At 33.0% G+C, this 18,267-nt stretch overlaps 1 protein-coding gene across 1 annotated transcript; it reads right to left on the bottom strand.

The window, feature by feature from the left end:
* Positions 1–1,543: 1,543 nt before the first annotated feature.
* LOC126774839 (glutamyl-tRNA(Gln) amidotransferase subunit B, mitochondrial) lies at positions 1,544–6,429 on the bottom strand. Its single transcript, XM_050496471.1, has 5 exons — positions 5,997–6,429; positions 5,206–5,382; positions 4,374–4,526; positions 2,691–2,863; positions 1,544–2,207 (listed from the first exon to the last, which is right to left on the bottom strand). Exons 1-5 carry the CDS (start codon positions 6,399–6,401, stop codon positions 1,553–1,555), a joined length of 1,563 nt encoding a protein of 520 aa, XP_050352428.1. The 5' UTR covers positions 6,402–6,429; the 3' UTR covers positions 1,544–1,552.
* Between the last annotated feature and the right edge of the window lie 11,838 nt (positions 6,430–18,267).

The following is an 18,267-nucleotide window of genomic DNA, read 5'->3' as shown; positions in this document are numbered from 1 at the left end:
GGTCTAGTGGTTAGATAGAAGGTCCTAAGGTCCTGGGTTCAAGCCACAGGAAGACCAACCAAAGTTATTGGGTTTTCCTACCGAAGAATCTTAGTAGCAGCCCGGAGATTGAAAATTGGAAGTTTGTACACTCCCTCGGAAAGCACGTAAAGCCGTTGGTCCTGCGCCTGCATTCTTTCCGTTCGTTTCGAATTGCCGTCCAATCGGATATGGCAGGGAGGGAATAGATAGTGCAACAGTGTTTGCGCTCACATTTGTACACTATATGTCCTGTGCAATTGGCTAATCTCTCTTAAGATTGACCCATTGAGCCAGAGGCCTAAATTAGCCAGGAGAACATCAATTCTAACGAAAAAAGAAATTATCTTAAGGCTACAATACAGTAATGGCTAATTCTTCGTCACAATTTTATTTATTTATTTATTTATTTTTTATATGTCCGGGATGGCAAATGACTCTACTCCACCTGATGGTAAGTGGTAGTAGAGTCCAAACGCGACGACGGCCAGTACAGTCGGGAAGAATGTTCTGTACTAGCCGTCACCGCCTTGCCGGCCCGCAAGATGCCTCTTCACGCCTCGTTTGAAGGAACCCGGGTTGTAAGCTCTAACACGTGAGCTGGTAAGGAATTCCATTTTTTGGTAGTGCGACAAAGAAAGGAGTTGCCAAATTTCTTTGTGCGCGATGGAATTGATGTTATTTATAAAGTAACAGGATTTACAGTTGAAATGCAATTATATTATCGGTATCATATTATGCTTAAAACAAACAAAAAATATCGTTAAAAATTCCCAAAAATCTTCTTCGGTTTCACATGGTTTATAAAATCCTACCATTTTTTATTAGCAACACATAATTCCTATAACTTTGCTACCTTTATTAGCTTGTGTCAGAGAGTTCTTATATATTGACAGTAACCACAGGCGCGAATCTCATAGGTTTAAACCACGGATCTGGGGGTCAATTCTACTAACAAATTGTCACTTTAGCGCAATCGAATTGAAGCGTAATCGTTGCCACTTATCCGTTTTCCTATTCTTTAATTCAATAGTCCACTATTTGCATAATAGTTAACAATTAAATTTGATTTTGACATAACGTTAAAAGTTAACATCATATCGTTTCGGTTCTGATCCGAATAAATATAGGTTAGTCAAGGTTGAATTAGAATGTAATTGAGAGCGTATCGTAATCGTTATAGATTAGTAGAATTGAATTTTAAATTGAGAATAATTAAATATCAATTGAGTTGTAAATTTGGGAATTAGCAATCTTAACTTCCCTCGGAAAGCACGTAACGTCATTGTTCATGCGCCTAACCTAACATAAAATGTATAATTTGACTAGTTCATTTCATTCAAAATAACAAACTCTCAAGCTGTTTAGCATTAATATCGATCCTTACTGAGCTATTTGTTAAAATTAAAAAAAAACCTTTTTACCTTTTTTTGTTAGTGCTTTATTACTGACACGAAATGAAAATCAATGCATTAATTTCTTGGCCATTTATTTAAATTGTATGTAAATAAATAAAAACAAATAATTTTCAATTTTATTTCTTTAATAATTCCTCCAACTTTGCGGAAGCTATTGACATGTCAAGTTTATTATCAGTAGTTTTAGATAATATTCCAAGTAACGCTTTTAACACTTTAGTTTTTCCATCTTTATACTGTTTGACTAATTTTGGATTATTTTCTATCACTTTGATACAACTGTTATATATCTCGGCCTCGTCTGATATCAATAGCCAGCCCTTTTGTTTTATTATTTCCATAGCCGATGAGCTCGTCCCGTCGACAAGTTCATTAATAGTTTTACGACATACATCTAAACTAATTCTCTTATCTAATAGCAAATCAACTACATCCTCTAACTGGTTCACAGTTAAGGGACAATATGCAACGTCTAATTTTCTTTTATTAAGTACTGTTAGGAGCTCATTTAGTAGGAGATTGGCGACTTTAGTTGGATTCCTAGCTTTAACTAAGGTTATGGTTTGGAAGAAATCTAATAAAACAGGTTCGTTCACAAGCTGCACTGCTATTTCGGGGCGTAATTCGTAATTTTTTATTAATTTTGTTCTAGATTCTTCTGGCAATTCTGGTATTTTGTCTTTGATGAGTGGTACGCTTACGACGTCTTGGCTGTTTTCTGTTGTTGTGAGGTTAACCCTTAATGGAGGAAGGTTCGGTTCAGGCATATATCTGAAAACATAAAATTGTAATGTATTTTTGGTTGCTGTGTTAATTTTATTAAAAATTAGTAAAATAAGTAGTCTGGAATTGATATAAAACTATATCGAAAAAGAAAAAGTGCAAACTTAAATATTCGACTATTCTTATATCTTGGTGGTCGGGCTTTGTGCAAGCTCGTCTAGGTAGGTAACACCCACTCATCAGTTACTCTACCGCATAACAGCAGCACTTGTTGTGTTCCAGTTTGAATGCTGAGTGAGCCAGTGTAACTACAGGCACAAGGGTCATAACACCTAAGTTCCTAAGGTCACCACAATGGTATGTAAGCGATGGTCAATATTTCTTACAATGCAACCCATTTGCTCATCCACCCACCTATTTAATAAAAATAAAATTATAAAATCAATCTACAATATAAACGGTCTCTAAAATATAAACAAATAAATAAAAAATAAAAAAACAAATAAAAAAAATATTAAAAGATCTACCTACCTGTAATCTTGTACAACTTCTTTGTCTCTCATAGGAATAGTGATTTTCGCTGTAGCGTCCCAGGCCCGAGTTTCGTTCAAAATACGCCCACCGCTTTCTAATATTGATCTTTGACGTTCTATTTCATGACGGATAGCGCCTGCCACTCCGCGCACTGAACCAATATTTTTAATCTGAAACAAGAAATTAAACTGAACTAAAATGTCTACCCATTACTTAACAAATTATCACACTCATGAATTTCAATGAAATCCCTAATAATAATATAAAAAGTAAAACACTTTTAACTGTAATTTCATAGTACATGTCATGAACAAAACCTTTATATCTATTGATGTAAATTTAGAAGTAATATGTAAAAATCTATGTAACAATCTATTTGTTACATATAATAAATCTATTTGTTACATAGATTTTTACATATTAAAAATCTATGTAACAAATAAACCTGATACAAAATAACCAGTAAATATTGTTTCTATAATAGCTTATTCATGGCAGAAGAAGTTAAAATAAACAAACTTAATTACGATTTACTTATAGCTCATATATATTACGGTCTACAAACAGTTCTTGATTAATATACGTATAAACATATAAATTATAATATGCAACAGTGTTCCAATTAACTACTTATATCCACTTTAATCAACATTTAAAATGAAAATATAATCTCAAGAATCCAAAATGAATACCATAGATTATTCTAGAACTAAACCAATGATGACATGTCAATTCAGGGTCAAAATTGTTTATATAATATTGTATACCTATTTATTAAATATACAACATAATTTAACTGAAGTTAAAACAATGTTATCTTTGAAAAAATGTTAATGGTTCTGTAATTGATAATTAATTACTTATCAAATTATTGAAAATGATTTTATCAATAAAAACCAATTACCTAATGACTTCAAAAGAGAATAGAACAAAAATGCATTTGACCAAATTTCGCCTCTTTATTTTTAAATAAATGATTCGAGTTGTTTTATACCTTTATATCTACATTGACTTTATAAAGCTAAAGAATTTTTATGTTTGTACAAGCTAATATCAAGATCTATCAGTCTGATTTGAAAAAATCTTATTGCCTTTATAAAACCATTAATTAAATAGGCTATTGTTACAACATCAAGCTACAACCCACAGGGGCAACTATTATACTAACCATATGTCTTAAGATGTAAATGATACAGAAGCTTATTTATGTATTATGAAGTCTTTATACGTTTCTATTTATCTACACTTCTTAACATAGATGCGTAAAATCTTAAACTAAAATTTAACTTATTTCCTTCCCACCACTAGAGATGGAATTTTACCAAGTTCATTTAGTAGGTGGAATACTAGGTGGTAGGTTATATTCTACTGCCACACAGCAATACTAAGTTTTATTTTGTTACGGTCCGAAGGGTCACAATATCTTATTTTCCAAACTTGTTGGTGCATTGACAATGTAAATGATGTTTTATGTTTCTTAGTGCCAGGCACTCTATAGGCGTTGGTGACCATTTACTACAAGGTAGCCAAATTGACACTTTGCCTACCTATGCAAATAAAATATTAATAAATGTTATATTAACTTCATATTTTATTTAGAGAGACAATTATAAATTAAAGTCTGTTTATTTGATACTAATTTAGGTATTTACAAATTACAAGTATAAGACTTATTTTTACCTCTGTACGTGTAGAAAGTGGTTCACCGACATGACGCATGGACACATTGGCATCTACACGCAAAGCACCTTCTTCCATCCGACCAGTACATGCACCTAGCCTGTGTACAATCAGTACAAGTTCTTTAACTAGTGCTGCTGCTTCCTCGCCATCCTAGAAAAACAGCAATATATAATGTTAATATAACATCTAAATAAATTTATTCAACATTTTCCATATTAATATTTAAATATCATATATTTCTGTCCATATCTAAGTGCTATTTTTTATGATATAGATTTACAAAGAAGAAAAAGGTAATATTGTGACAATTGATCACCTTTGTTCATTAATTAACAACTTTTAGACACTTGTGTTAGCCATACAGACACTTAAAATATTAATTAGCATCAAGAATAATTAAAATAATGATACATTCTACAACAACTGACATTAAATTATTGAAACGATATGATTGGTCGAGATCATGAATTATAGAAAGCAATTACTATGGATTTTTGAATAAATGACATTTTAAATGTTGGCAGAGTTTTTATAGTAATTTCAGAAGTAAAATTAAAGTTGTTAATGATATATTAATCAAGAACTGTTTGACGTGGAATAACAATATGAGGATATAGGGCACTGGGTAGCTATTCACAAATTGTATGGAAAGTGAAAATCTCAAGTTTATTTATATCTTCTCCTTGTATTATTCTTAATACAAGCTATACTAAACTAAAAAATATAAAGATTGTTATCAGGATATAACTACAAAACATATACATAAATACTGGTTCTAAACAGTCACATTATATAAATGAAAAGCAAATCTTAAAGTTTCAAAATTCACCTCAAGGTCGGGTTCAAAGACTAGCTCAATAAGTGGGGCTCCGGCTCTGTTCAAATCCACAAGGCTTCTCTTTAACTCAGCATCGTGTAGAGACTTTCCGCTGTCTTGTTCTAATTGTATTTGTTTTATTTTTGAACTCTTCTTATATGGCTTCTTGTGAACACCTGGTGTAAATACCTATGAAAAATAAAATAGATAAGTATTGAATGTCAACAGTGCTTATATACTAAGCTAAAGCTGGATATACAAGATTTAATAGCTAATAATGCTACTTAAATAAACTGAAGGTTAGAAGGGACATTTTTCAATTATTTTCTCGTCTTTGAAATGTGTGCCTTTTTGTTTTCTCTTATTTATTACATAAGTTTTGATCTTTTATGGGTTTCTAACATTCCTTTGGAAGTCACTTACAATAAATTGCATTTAGAGACATGTATTTTTCTTCATAGTAATATCCAAAGTAGAAATGCAAATCGAGTCTTTGACAAACAAAGTTGCTTTTTGGATCCTGATATTTTAATAATAGATCACTATTTTTAACACATATATTAAAATTTACTTATATCAAAAAAGTTGAATAGTTTAGCTACTTTGATTGTTTATTAAAATCATAAATTAATTTAAATCATTTATATTACATAAGCATTGTCATCCTTCATAATGACCATTTTGTTTATAAATGTTAACCGCAAAGAAATATGAAAGGCAAAAAGCATTTCAATGAAGGTTGTGTTAAATTATGTATTGCTTAATATTAATTCACAGCAATAACATAAAATTAATAAAGATACCTGAAAATTAATGATGCCATCGTTCGCTAGTGGTGTTCTTTGTTGCGTTATCTGATAACCAGCGGGCAAATCGGCGTAAAAGTAATGTTTTCGATCAAAAGTCGAAACTTCGTTTACTTTACATGAAAGTGCCAATGCAGTTAAAACACCAAGTTCTACACATTTTCTGTTTAAAACAGGCAATGTTCCCGGTATCGCAGCATCAAATAATGATACACAATTATTCACTAAGCCACCAAATGTATTTTCAGCACCAGAAAAAAGTTTCGATTCCGTGTTTAACTGAGCATGCACTTCTAATCCTACGACACTTTGCCACTCTTTGTTACAATGAATCGAGAAGCCACGTTTAAATATTTTACTGTATTTATATAAAAGTCTTTTCGATAATATATAATGCTTCATTTTTAAATCAATAATATGATTCCTATGAGTTAATAATTAGAAATTCCAATTAATTAAATTATTATGACGTTGACATTTGACATTTACTTTTACTGTCAAATATCAAACAAGCATCATTACCTATTATTGTGTCAGATAGTTTTCGCATAAGTGCATTACTTAAGTGCAAAAAAATGTTGTATCAAGCCAAAAATAGTTGCCGTAATCGTAAAAATCTAACAAAGCACTATAAAGTGGACACGACTGAGACACATAACCATCGAAAAAATAACACCTTTGCGATCGATCAACATAACTACAACAAAAGTATTTAACTTACTCGCGCTGGTATGGCCATACCTTTACAAATGTTTTGGCGTTCGTTTCGCTGAGCCGCGCACATGTATTAGATTCATAATAAATGGTCTTTCAGGGTCGTTTCTTTTGTATATTTTTATATTATAAATGTTTTGATAACTTTTTACACGATTCTTTTTCTCTTTATTTATATTTTAACCCAAACGTAGATTTCAACGAGGCATAAACTCTCAATAAAGAGTAGAATGTTCCATATAGGGCCATATGTATACTTTTAAAAATACCTGTACCCAAAGCGCTCGCCGCGACGTTTAGGAATCTGTTTAACTACGGCTTGCTTTTAACCGGATGAATAAGATTCAACTTTCACAAATATTTCTTAACAAATTGTAGTTACAATTATTATTATTTTATTTTATTATCATTACAAATCAGATATGTAGGTACCTATCTGCTATGTAGGTAGTAGGTACTATCAGATTTGATTTGTTGGTGAATAATTGAATATTTTTTGCAATTCTATATGAATATGAGTAACTATTTAGTAAGTAAGTAGGTAATGTTAAATAATATATCTTAAAATATTTAATTAAAAAAATGGATATCTAAAATGCACAGACAAATAACAAAAGAACTTACCATGAAAATATTTGTTGTTTCGGCTTCGTTGTAATGAAAGTTAATTTGCAATATACGGGCTTAAATAATTGAATACACCTATTTAATAACTTAAATATAATTGCATTGATATTTTGACTAATTAACTTAAAACTAGTTTATTTAAAACTAAAATATCACATTTTATAATTTTTTAACTTCATATTTTATGACACTAATCCCGTTACAACTTCGAAAAGAAACGAAAACAGGTACAGAACGACAAAAGCTAACGTAGCCTCTGCAATGGAGTACATTTTCATTGATTTTTGAAGGTAAAAATCAATAATGTTTTTATAAGTACGCAGATTACCGCGCGCAAACAATATAACGTAGAACGTACGGTCAATACCACTTGCAAGCGGCGAATGATCATAACATAATAAACAACTGTGGGTGTGCGTGAAACCTTGACGAAGCTGAAAGTAAACCGACAAAATAAAATATCACCACGTATACAAGTCTAGTAATACTGTTGTTAATCAATTCGATTTTACTGCGTATCAAGGGTACACACCCACAAAATACGACTGATAAATTGAATTATTTATATTTATACAGTTTGCGTCACATTGTGTTCTAGATATTCTACAATCTTGTATCTTTAACTTAATATTCCGTAGAACACCTTTGATTTTTTTAAGCTACTAAATATTAGTTAGTAGTAATAAAATATTAGTCTCAATCACTTTTACATTTATGCTCAAGGTATTTTTTTATAATATAACTAACAACTTTGAATGCTGAAAAAAGCATAGGCTATCTATTTTAATAACTTCACAAGTTCAGTTATAACAATTTAATTTACCAATTAAATTATAATGAATATATAATCTAAAATCCCCATTGATCTTTGGTACATAAAAGAGTTAGATTAATAAAGACAGCGCTAGATGTAGTGAGGTTCAAAGGAGCTCGCATAAACGTCGGGGCTAATAGACTCAAGTATCAATTGCTTAAAAATTAATAAGGGTACTATACAAATAAGCTTACAATGAAATATTACGGCGTCACGGGATACCCGTCAAATGTGAAACATCGAAATATATGTTGATTGAAAAAAAAATGAAACCAATAATGAAATATGACGTGTAAAAATAAAACATACAGTTTCAGTAATAAAATTAATATGTTATTATGTTATATAAAGATCGTGTATAATTACTTCCAAAGATCTCATAATCAGTGAGATAATAGGTACATTCAAAGCAAATTCAGTAATACTCAATAGTATGTAAATATTTCAAAAAGTGTATTATATGTAAATAAACGTGAAATTATATATATATATATATATATATATATATATATATATATATATATATATATCAAAGTCTATTATAATGTATCCAAAAATAAAAAGTTAAAATCTGAGCTCGTGTTCGGTCAAGATACTATAATTCATATGTAATTATGAAATATATATATATATATATATATTTATGCTTTATATATATATATATATTATATTATATATATATATATATATATATACATATATATATATATATATATTTATATTTCATAATTACATATGAATTATAGTATCTTGACCGAACACGAGCTCAGATTTTAACTTTTTATTTTTGGATACATTATAATAGACTTTGATATATCTAGACACATGCAGCATCGTGTGTATTGGTATACCTAGTGAAGCAAAGTATGCATAGTATACATAATCAAAGCAAAGTGTGTATGGCTCATATTATATTTGCGTTTTAATGAATTATTTATCATTACACTTTTTAAGTTATAATTAAATGTCCATCACCATTAAAATAACTTTTATGTGAATTTAAACATTGACACGTCCTACGTCAAACTAAGTACTTAACTGCAAAAAGCAAACAGGAGAGCGTTTTTAAATCGTGATTATTTAGTCCCTCGTAGGTCCAAAGCTTTGCAAACTTGGCAAACGATTTATTTTCTAAACTCTTCGGTTTTGGTTCTATAACACAAACATATGTAATTGTTCTTTGATTTATTATTTATAAGAAGTTAAGTATGTGTCCGATACATATTTATTCAAGGGAATTTATTATTCATAAATTTAATAGTTTCGTGCCTGTTTAATTTAATATTAGTGATATTTAACTGTAAAACTATTGATTTCTCGTACTTTAATTACTAGTATTTATTGTTATAGATCGTGGCCTCGCGTGTTTCGTGTGTGGAATAATTAAAATGAACAATGGCTTATTACTATGTAAAGAGAATAACGAATACGAATATATGTTTGAAAAAAATAGTGAACTTTAAACTTGTAAGAATTTAAAATGTCTAATATTGTCACTGAATAATTGTTTATATTACGGTTCGTAGTAAAAAAATTAATTAGAGGCCCTTCGCCGGATTTATCCTTATTCCTAGGGATCCTATCCTAGGGGTGTATCCCTGTTCCTTTTATAGATTATATCGTCTTTTATATTGGTGTAATATAAAGATTTTTTTGTGTGTGTTTAATTTGTTTAATTTGTGTTAATAATTCAGCTCGGCTGAAATTCTGCAATTATGGTATCCACTTACCCGAACAGGAGCGTTGAGGAGTTAGTTCTAAAGCTACTTACAAGGATAATTACGGGTTGTTACGTTATAGATGTTAAATATGTATATGTGTAGATCAAATCTTATTTAGGGTGCATGTCAGTCACTTCCACGTGGAGTACCCTGGGCAACGGGGTCGACCAGCAATCCGATGTTTTTCGGAATGCTTGTCGATCGCGGCTGAGACTGACGCGGCGGAAGTGTCGCGGGCCGCTCCTGGTACTTCTCTGTTGCGTAGAGTGGACCAGCGAGCGGCTTCGTGGCAAGTAGGAGGACTCCGGGGTCGTTTTGGGCCGCCGGAGACAGGAGGAGGAGTAGAAGGAGGAGGGAGAGGCGGGTTCGCCCAGTTTCGGTGTCGATGCTGGGTGGACAGACTTCGGTCACCGCCTTCTCAAACTCGTTTCCCCATCCAGGCGCCAGCCTGTGGTGGGACCGAGGGCCTTGCCTTCACCGGCCGGGCCAAGAGGAGAAAACCTCAATAAAAACAACCGGTGGGTTGCTCACCCAAAGCGACGGCCGCAGGCGGGGTCGCGGTGGTGTGCTAACGCGTTAACGTAACCCCGCCACCATGCGGTGAGACGGAAACGAGGAGGTTTTAGTGGGTAGGACGATGGCCTTCTGCCCCGTGAGTCCCACATAAATGATCAAATCTTATTTTGATTGCGTATCTCTTTTACTTTGCAGAAACCAATCCACATCGCTATGGATTTTACTTAGTTGTACGTATGCTTATGAATTTGTAAAGTACTGATTTTGTTATTTTTTCAAATTAACATCCAAATGTTACAATGTTGGTAACTAACTAATGTTGAGTAAAAACATATATAAAAATACTGATTAACATAAATACATAAATAAGTTCGTTTCGATTGTGGATTTATTATAAAAACGTAAGACAATTATACTGTTTTATATAATTTATATTGTATAAAAAGTTTTCTTAGTCTTAGTGTCGTAGTTAATAAGATGAAATAAACTTCTGCATAAAGCATAATTTAGGTTAAAAACTTAATCTCCCGTGCGAACTGCGTAGTCGACACGGGTATTTAGGTTATTCATATAAACACGGGTATTCATATAAAAATCTGCTTAATCGCATTATTAGTCCATTTGCTTTTAGATAATGAAACACAAATGTTCAAAGTTCATAGTTCCGACAACATCAGACAGCAATTTTAAAAACAGAATTATTAGTTGATCTATCTCCTTATTTCAAATAAACAAATATATTTCTGTTCGAAATATATCAGCTTAATTTAAATATGTATATAAAAGAGTTCATTTTAATTGGGTGCTAATTCATAAAATTATACGATTATTTTCTTTATATTTTTCCCTTACACTAAGATTGTCTGTATTCGCTTAATATATAATGTGTTCTTTAAATATTTTATATCGACTGCTTAGTTGGTCTAGTGACTAGATGTAAGGCCGCAGACCCGGAGGTGCTGGGATCAAATATCAGGTCGGGCCACTAAAAAGTTCTTGAGTTTTTCTGTCTAAAATTCTCAATAGCAGCCCGGGGTCTGGAAGTTGGCAGTATGTACACTCCCGTGCCTTGGAGAGTAAAACCGTTGGTCCTGCGCCTGAACTTTTTTCGGTCGTGTCGAATTGCCGTCTCATCGGATTATGAGAGTTGGGGAATAGAAAGTGCACTTGTGTTTGCGCACACACTTGTGCACTATAATATGTCCTGCGCAGTTGGCTAATCTCTCTTGAGATTGGCCGCCGTCGTCGAATTCGATCTAGAGGACCTTTTATATGGCTGTTTGTTTGGTCGGACCGAAAGTGATGTAAAATAAATTATAATAAAATTATAAACTGCGCAGGTAATATTTGATTTACGTTATTGCTTACGTCTTAAGATCGCACATAAATTGAAAAATAATCATAATACATATGTAATTTTCGCTCGATTACCACCTCGAAACAGGATGTGTAAATATTTTATCTGAACTAACAAAGCTTTTGATACACATGACCGTCATCAAAACCAAGGCCAAATAAATACGTCAAAGTTTCCATAGACTATAAACAACAAATAAAGAAGGCATCTGGTACAAAGATCGTTAATTAAAAAATAATCTAAATGATGTACTTTTTTATTAATTGTATTACCGATATACACACAAAGATCGTTAAATATTAATCATTTTAATAATGCATTATTCACATTGTTAACCGATAATAATGAACTGATAAATAATTTAAATTATTCTATTTAAATGAAATTCTTTTGTGTAATGTTGAAGAATGGAAAGTTTTACTGATTAAAAAAAAAAACACAATATACACGGTAAAACCTTTACCATGTAAAAATACAATTTACATGGTAGACATGTTAGTTGTAGACAGTTTTTTTCAAATAACCAAAAGAACAGTACAGTACTCGTTAAATATTTTAAAATCATTACATACGCATTTAAATGAAACTCTTTTGTGTAATGTTGAAGAATGGAAAGTTTTACTGATTAAAAAAAACACAATACACATGGTAAAACCTTTACCATGTAAAAATACAATTTACATGGTAAACATGTTAGTTGTAGACAGTTTTTTTCAAATAACCTAAAGAACAGTACAGTACTCGTTAAATATTTTAAAATCATTACATACGCAAAATTTTTAAATTAAAATTATTAAATGCTTGAATATCAAAATAAATTAATGCAACAAAAAATATTTCAAGAGCATAAATTATCCATGTGTTAAAGTAATGCTTACAAATTACATAAAAACCTAACCTAAAAGTTAGTATTTAATCGGTAAATACTACAAAAGTAATGGAAAAACACTAAAGTTCATCACGACTCGATTTAAGTATATATGTACACATAATACGTCATTTACAATATATTTCCATAATCAAATGTGTAAATTTTTAAATCGGTAGAAAAATAAGACCCATGTAGCAAAGTGTTTTAATTACCAAATAATTAATTTCCTGTTTAAATATATTATATTGTAATGAGTTCTATTTTCGAATATTAATTTAAAGGACGATACCAGAATTTTTATGAACTCTTGTCCCAACCTCCAATACATCGTTGGATAGGTATTTTTAAGCTGAACAAAAGTTTTTTTTTTTTTTTTATATTCGCCGGGAGGGCAAATGACTCTACTCCACCTGATGGTAAGTGGTAGTAGAGTCCAAACGCGACGACGGCCAGTACAGACGGAAAAAACGTTCTGCACTAGCCGCCTTCGCCTTGCCGGCCCGCAAGATGCCTCTTCACGCCTCGTTTGAAGGAACCCGGGTTGTAAGAGGAGGGGAACACGTGAACTGGTAAGGAATTCCATTTTTTGGAAGTGCGACAAAGAAAGGAGTTGCCAAATTTCTTTGTTCGCGATGGAATTGATGTCACACTTTAGGCTAGTTACTATAACGCTAAGTTTCAAATCTGAGACCATTGAGAGTTATGCCTTACTAACATGTCAGTTTAACAATAGCCAAAAATAATGTTTTTCTCCAATACAGTGCATTATGTGAATTAATATGATAGTAGCGAGAGCAACTATCTACCGTTATAATCAGTCACACGGGGCTTTTTTTAAAAATAAAACACAATAAGCTATTTTAGGTTGCTTTTATTTTTTTTCACGGACGGCAAACGAGTAAATGCGTTTTTCCAGTGAAAACAAAAAAAAGGTTGCTTTTATTTATTTAGTAACGTATTTGTTCATAAAAAAATCACTTATGTTTATTCTTACCTCGATACTGACCCTAGGTACTAAACAATTAACATCTTTATCTTTTGGATAATTAGAAAAACTATTAATGGAGTCTCAAAAATCGGTGAATAAAAAAAATGAAAGACGTATTACTGCTACGCTGTACTGCTTTGTGCAAGCTCGTCTGGGTAGTTACCACCCACTTATCAGATATTCTACCACAAAAAGGCAGTACTTGGTATTGTTGTGTTCCGGTTTGAAGGGTGAGTGAGCCAGTGTAATTATGGCACAATGGTCATAACATCTTAGATCCCAAAGAAGGTGGCGCATTATCGATGTAAGCGATGGTTAACATTTCTTACAATGGGCGTTGGTGACCACTTACCATCAGGTGGCGCATATGCTCGTCCGGCTACCTTTTCAATAAAAAGACTAATACGGATTATCTGCGCAAAAAAGCATTATTTGGCTATCACTTAAACTTCCATGTTTAATAAAGCATAACTTTGAATAGACCTACCATGCTCCAAGCTGCTCAAGGCTCCGAAAAGTTTCAAATGGAACTTCAAAATCAATTCACCGCGTTGGAAACCGTAAGCAGCATTAATGAGAAAACCGACACGCTGGTCAAAATACTGCAAAACACATCCCGCAAGTGTTTTCCGCCACAGAGAAGAGACAACGCACCAAAACTCTCTGCTGAGACACTCGAGCTCATGAGAAAACGACGAAAACTACCATCGTTTTTGTCAGATAAGGCCTTAAACCGAACAATAAAAACGCTGACGCGACGCGATCTCCGATGCTCCAATACCCGTGCCATCAAGGCTGCGACACACCGCGGACCACATCCATACTGTTCAGCAGATTGTGCAGAAGACCGAAGAGAGTACAACCAGCCGCTGTGTATAGCATTTGTGGACTACGAGAAAGCCTTCGACTCCATCGAAACCTGGGCAGTGCTCGACTCATTACAGAGATGTCATATCGACTGTAGTGTAGTGTTGTGTAGTGTCATATATCGAGGTACTGAGATGTCTGTACAACGCCGCTACAATGACTGTCCACATCCAGGACTGTAAGATCCAACTGCGCAGAGGGGTGAGACAGGGGGATGTAATATCCCCGAAACTGTTCACCAACGCGTTGGAAGACGTTTTCAAAACGCTGGATTGGACTAGGTATGGAGTCAATGTAAACGGCGAGTACATTTCACACCTTCGATTTGCCGACGATATCGTCATCATAGCAGAGTCACTGGAACAACTCACCGAAATGCTGCGTAGCCTAGGCGAGTCTTCCCGGTGTGTCGGTCTCGGTATGAACTTGGACAAGACCAAGGTCATGTTCAATAGGCATGTCGTGCCGGGACCGATATACGTCGAGGGGAAACCTCTCGAAGTTGTTAGTGAATATACCTAACTAGGAGAGATAATACAAGTCGGTAAGAACAACTTTGAGAAGCCGATCGAAGAATTTGCTTGGGACGGGCAGCATTTGACAACCTTCGTCAAGTCCTCAAGTCGTCTATGCCGCAATGTTTGAAGACGAAAGTCTTCAACCAACGCGTCTTACCTGCCATGACATACGGTGCCGAAACGTGGACACTAACTGCCGGACTGGTCCACAAATTCAAAGTCGCTCAGCGTGCTATGGAGCGAGTTATGCTCGGAGTATCTTTGAAGGATAAGATCAGAAATGAGATTATCCGGAAAAGAACCGGAGTCACCGACATAGCTTGTAAAATTAGCAGGCTGAAGTGGCAGTGGGCTGGTCACGTATGTCGTAGGACCGATGGCCTTTGGAGCAGACGAGTCCTAGAGTGGAGACCGTGGATCGGCAAACGCAGCGTAGGGTGCCCTGCAGCCAGGTGGACCGATGACCTTAAGAAGGTGGCGAGCACCAACTGGATGCGGAAGGCGGAGGACAGGGAGCCTTGGGCGCAATTTGGGAGAGACCTATGTTCAGCAGTGGACAATGATTGGCTGTTGATGAACTCTGAACAGACTAAGATTTAACTCTTGGAGCTATAGTAACTATTTCTCCTCTCCTTTTTTTGAGGAGAATGTTTGGAGCTTATTCTACCACGCTGCTCCATTGCGGGTTGGTGGAATACATACGTGTAAAGCACGAGATGAATTATAATCATATGAAAATTCAGTGGTACTTGCCTGGGTTTGAACCCACGATCATCGGTTAAGATTCACGCGTTCTTACCACTGGGCCATCTAGGCATAAATGTAATAATAGTATATTACCATTCTATATAATTATATTCATAAAAAAACCTGACACAGGCGGAAAAGTTTTTATCATAATTATTATGATAACCTAAAATAATTCAATTAAGAAGCGCTACGTAACGCAAAGCAACCGCCAAAGTAACGCGCAAAATGTGAGTTTTTAACGTAATTTTATTTAAACACGTACACGTACTTTATTTATTTTTCTTAATTAAAATAAGATTACAAAGACCAACGGAAATTATCTTTTCTTGCTTTTATTATTTGGTAGTAATAAGTACGACAAAAATAATTCGTAAACACGCATATTAAGATAATAAAGCGGACTGAACGACTTCAAAAATCACTTATTTAAAAAAATATATATTCAAAAGAAAGTATTAACTATCAACAATATATTAAAAACAAGATTCGTCATTATTTGAATATATCAAATAAATTAGTAGGTATGGGTAAATTAGTATATATTGTTCAATAGATAAAAAAACAAATTAATAAGATTAACCTATCTTCTACGTATCAACGTATCAACGTTGAAGATAAGATAATATTATAATTTTTTTAATAATTTTATTGTATGAAATGATATTACGTTTCCCAATGATCGTGACTTATCTGTACACACCTTTATTGAAATTCATCACCTATCTGGAAAGTTAAATGATCTTATACAAATGTTTCAAAGTCCATGTTTGTTAAGTTTTTACGTCATACAAATGTAATTTAATTTTTTGTATTGTAAAAACCAATATGAAGGCTCTTATATTATAAGAGTGTAGACAAATAATAAAATTATATTGTAACTCAATATTGTTTTTTTTTATTTTTTTTTATTGAAAATAAATAGACAGACTCGCAAATGGGCCACGTGATTAGGTATCGACAGGCTTGCACAAAGCCCTACAACGAAGTAAGCTATTCAATTTTTTTTATATTTCTTGCAAAGAGGTTAGTGGATACCATTGCACCCCCATGCCATCGACACTGTAAAATATATATGCCATCCCTTACTGAATGCATCACTACTTTTGGGATCTAACATGTTAAGTCCCTTGTGCTTGTAGTAAGACTGGCTCTTAGGTCCTTTCATGTAGGATTTAGGTAAGGGAATGGTTCCCGTTCATATATCTCTAAATATTCTATAAAGCTAGTCTGAACGCAAGAATTTCAAATGTCAGAACGAAATAGACGAAATTTCATAGATAATAAAATCAACTTACATATTATACTACTCAGGGAGGGAGTTCAGAGCTTATATTTCCGCTGAGCACGACACGAACTATAAACACAAATTAAGCATAAAAATTCAGTGGTACTAGTCCAAGTTTGAACCCGCAATCATCGGTATAAGTTCACCCTGTCCACTGAGGTACTATAATTAACTATTAAAAGAAAATAAATATCTATAGTCGAATAATTATTACTTATTTATATTCATAGATCATGTACATAAACACATAGTATGAAGAATTAAAACTTTGAACAGAATAATTTAGCACAGCCAAAAGATATCTTTCAAAGACCTTACTGAAAATAGAGATTTTTTTATAAATTATAAATTTAAAAAACATCTTTGAATATAGTTAATTTATTTAATATAATTTTAAACTAAAAATAAAAATAATTTATAATCTAGAATTCTAAAACATTTAAGTATTATCTTAAGCTTATAATATCTAGGTCACGATATGGAAATTAGTTTAGAGAGGAATTAGTTATTAATCTGATACGCTTTTTATAGCTACAAAATTAATTTTTGTTAGTTGTTATTTGTTCTCTATTATAATAAAAATACTTTATGCGTAGGCAGAATCAACAGTTTTCAATCGTAAAATTTACAAGATTCATATTAATTAAGACTGAGATATGGACTGAAGCTACATTTGGAATACACCGAGGCGAACCGTCAACTTAGTCTTTTATACCGATTACAGATAAATAATTTTTCTTTTTTTTTGTATAAAATAGGTAGGTTGACGTGCAATTGGGATTCCTGATCTTCAGTGGATATCACTGTCCATAGACATTGGAGCTGCAAGAAATAATAACCATCCATTACATCGCCAATGCGTCACTAAACCTCGGGAACTAAGTTGTTAGTTCCCTTGCCTATAAATACACTGGCTCACACACCTTTCAATCATTTTTGTGTTTTGAGTGGATGGTCTCATCAGATTCTATCGCCAAACAAACAATCTATACAAACGGGCTTGGACCATCAACTAATATCAAATCTTCTCTTAAATTATCAATATACGTATTTCGAAGAATTTAGCATTTGAAGAGTTATAGCAAAACATTCTATCAACTGCATAGTATATCTTTCAAATATATCAGTAACACTGTGTCGAAACATATTTAAATTAAAATCCTACCTCGTTACATACAGTAAAAAGTAACAGCCTGTTAATGTCCCACTGCTGGGCTAAGGCCTCCTCTCCCTTTTTGGG

This window comes from Nymphalis io, chromosome 17, assembly GCF_905147045.1.
Source record: "Nymphalis io chromosome 17, ilAglIoxx1.1, whole genome shotgun sequence".
Taxonomy (NCBI): Eukaryota; Metazoa; Arthropoda; class Insecta; order Lepidoptera; family Nymphalidae; genus Nymphalis; species Nymphalis io.
Note: the sequence above shows the minus strand (reverse complement) of the source record. Positions and strands in the feature narration are given on the sequence as shown.

Excerpts from the sequence above, each read along its gene's own strand:
- LOC126774839 (XM_050496471.1), bottom strand. The coding sequence starts at position 6,401 with ATGAAGCATTATATATTATCGAAAAGACTTTTATATAAATACAGTAAA. Across the intron at positions 2,864-4,373 it reads CACTTTCTACACGTACAGAG|ATTAAAAATATTGGTTCAGT; the intron begins GTAAAAATAAGT and ends TTCTTGTTTCAG. Across the intron at positions 2,208-2,690 it reads GAAGTTGTACAAGATTACAG|ATATATGCCTGAACCGAACC; the intron begins GTAGGTAGATCT and ends TTATGTTTTCAG.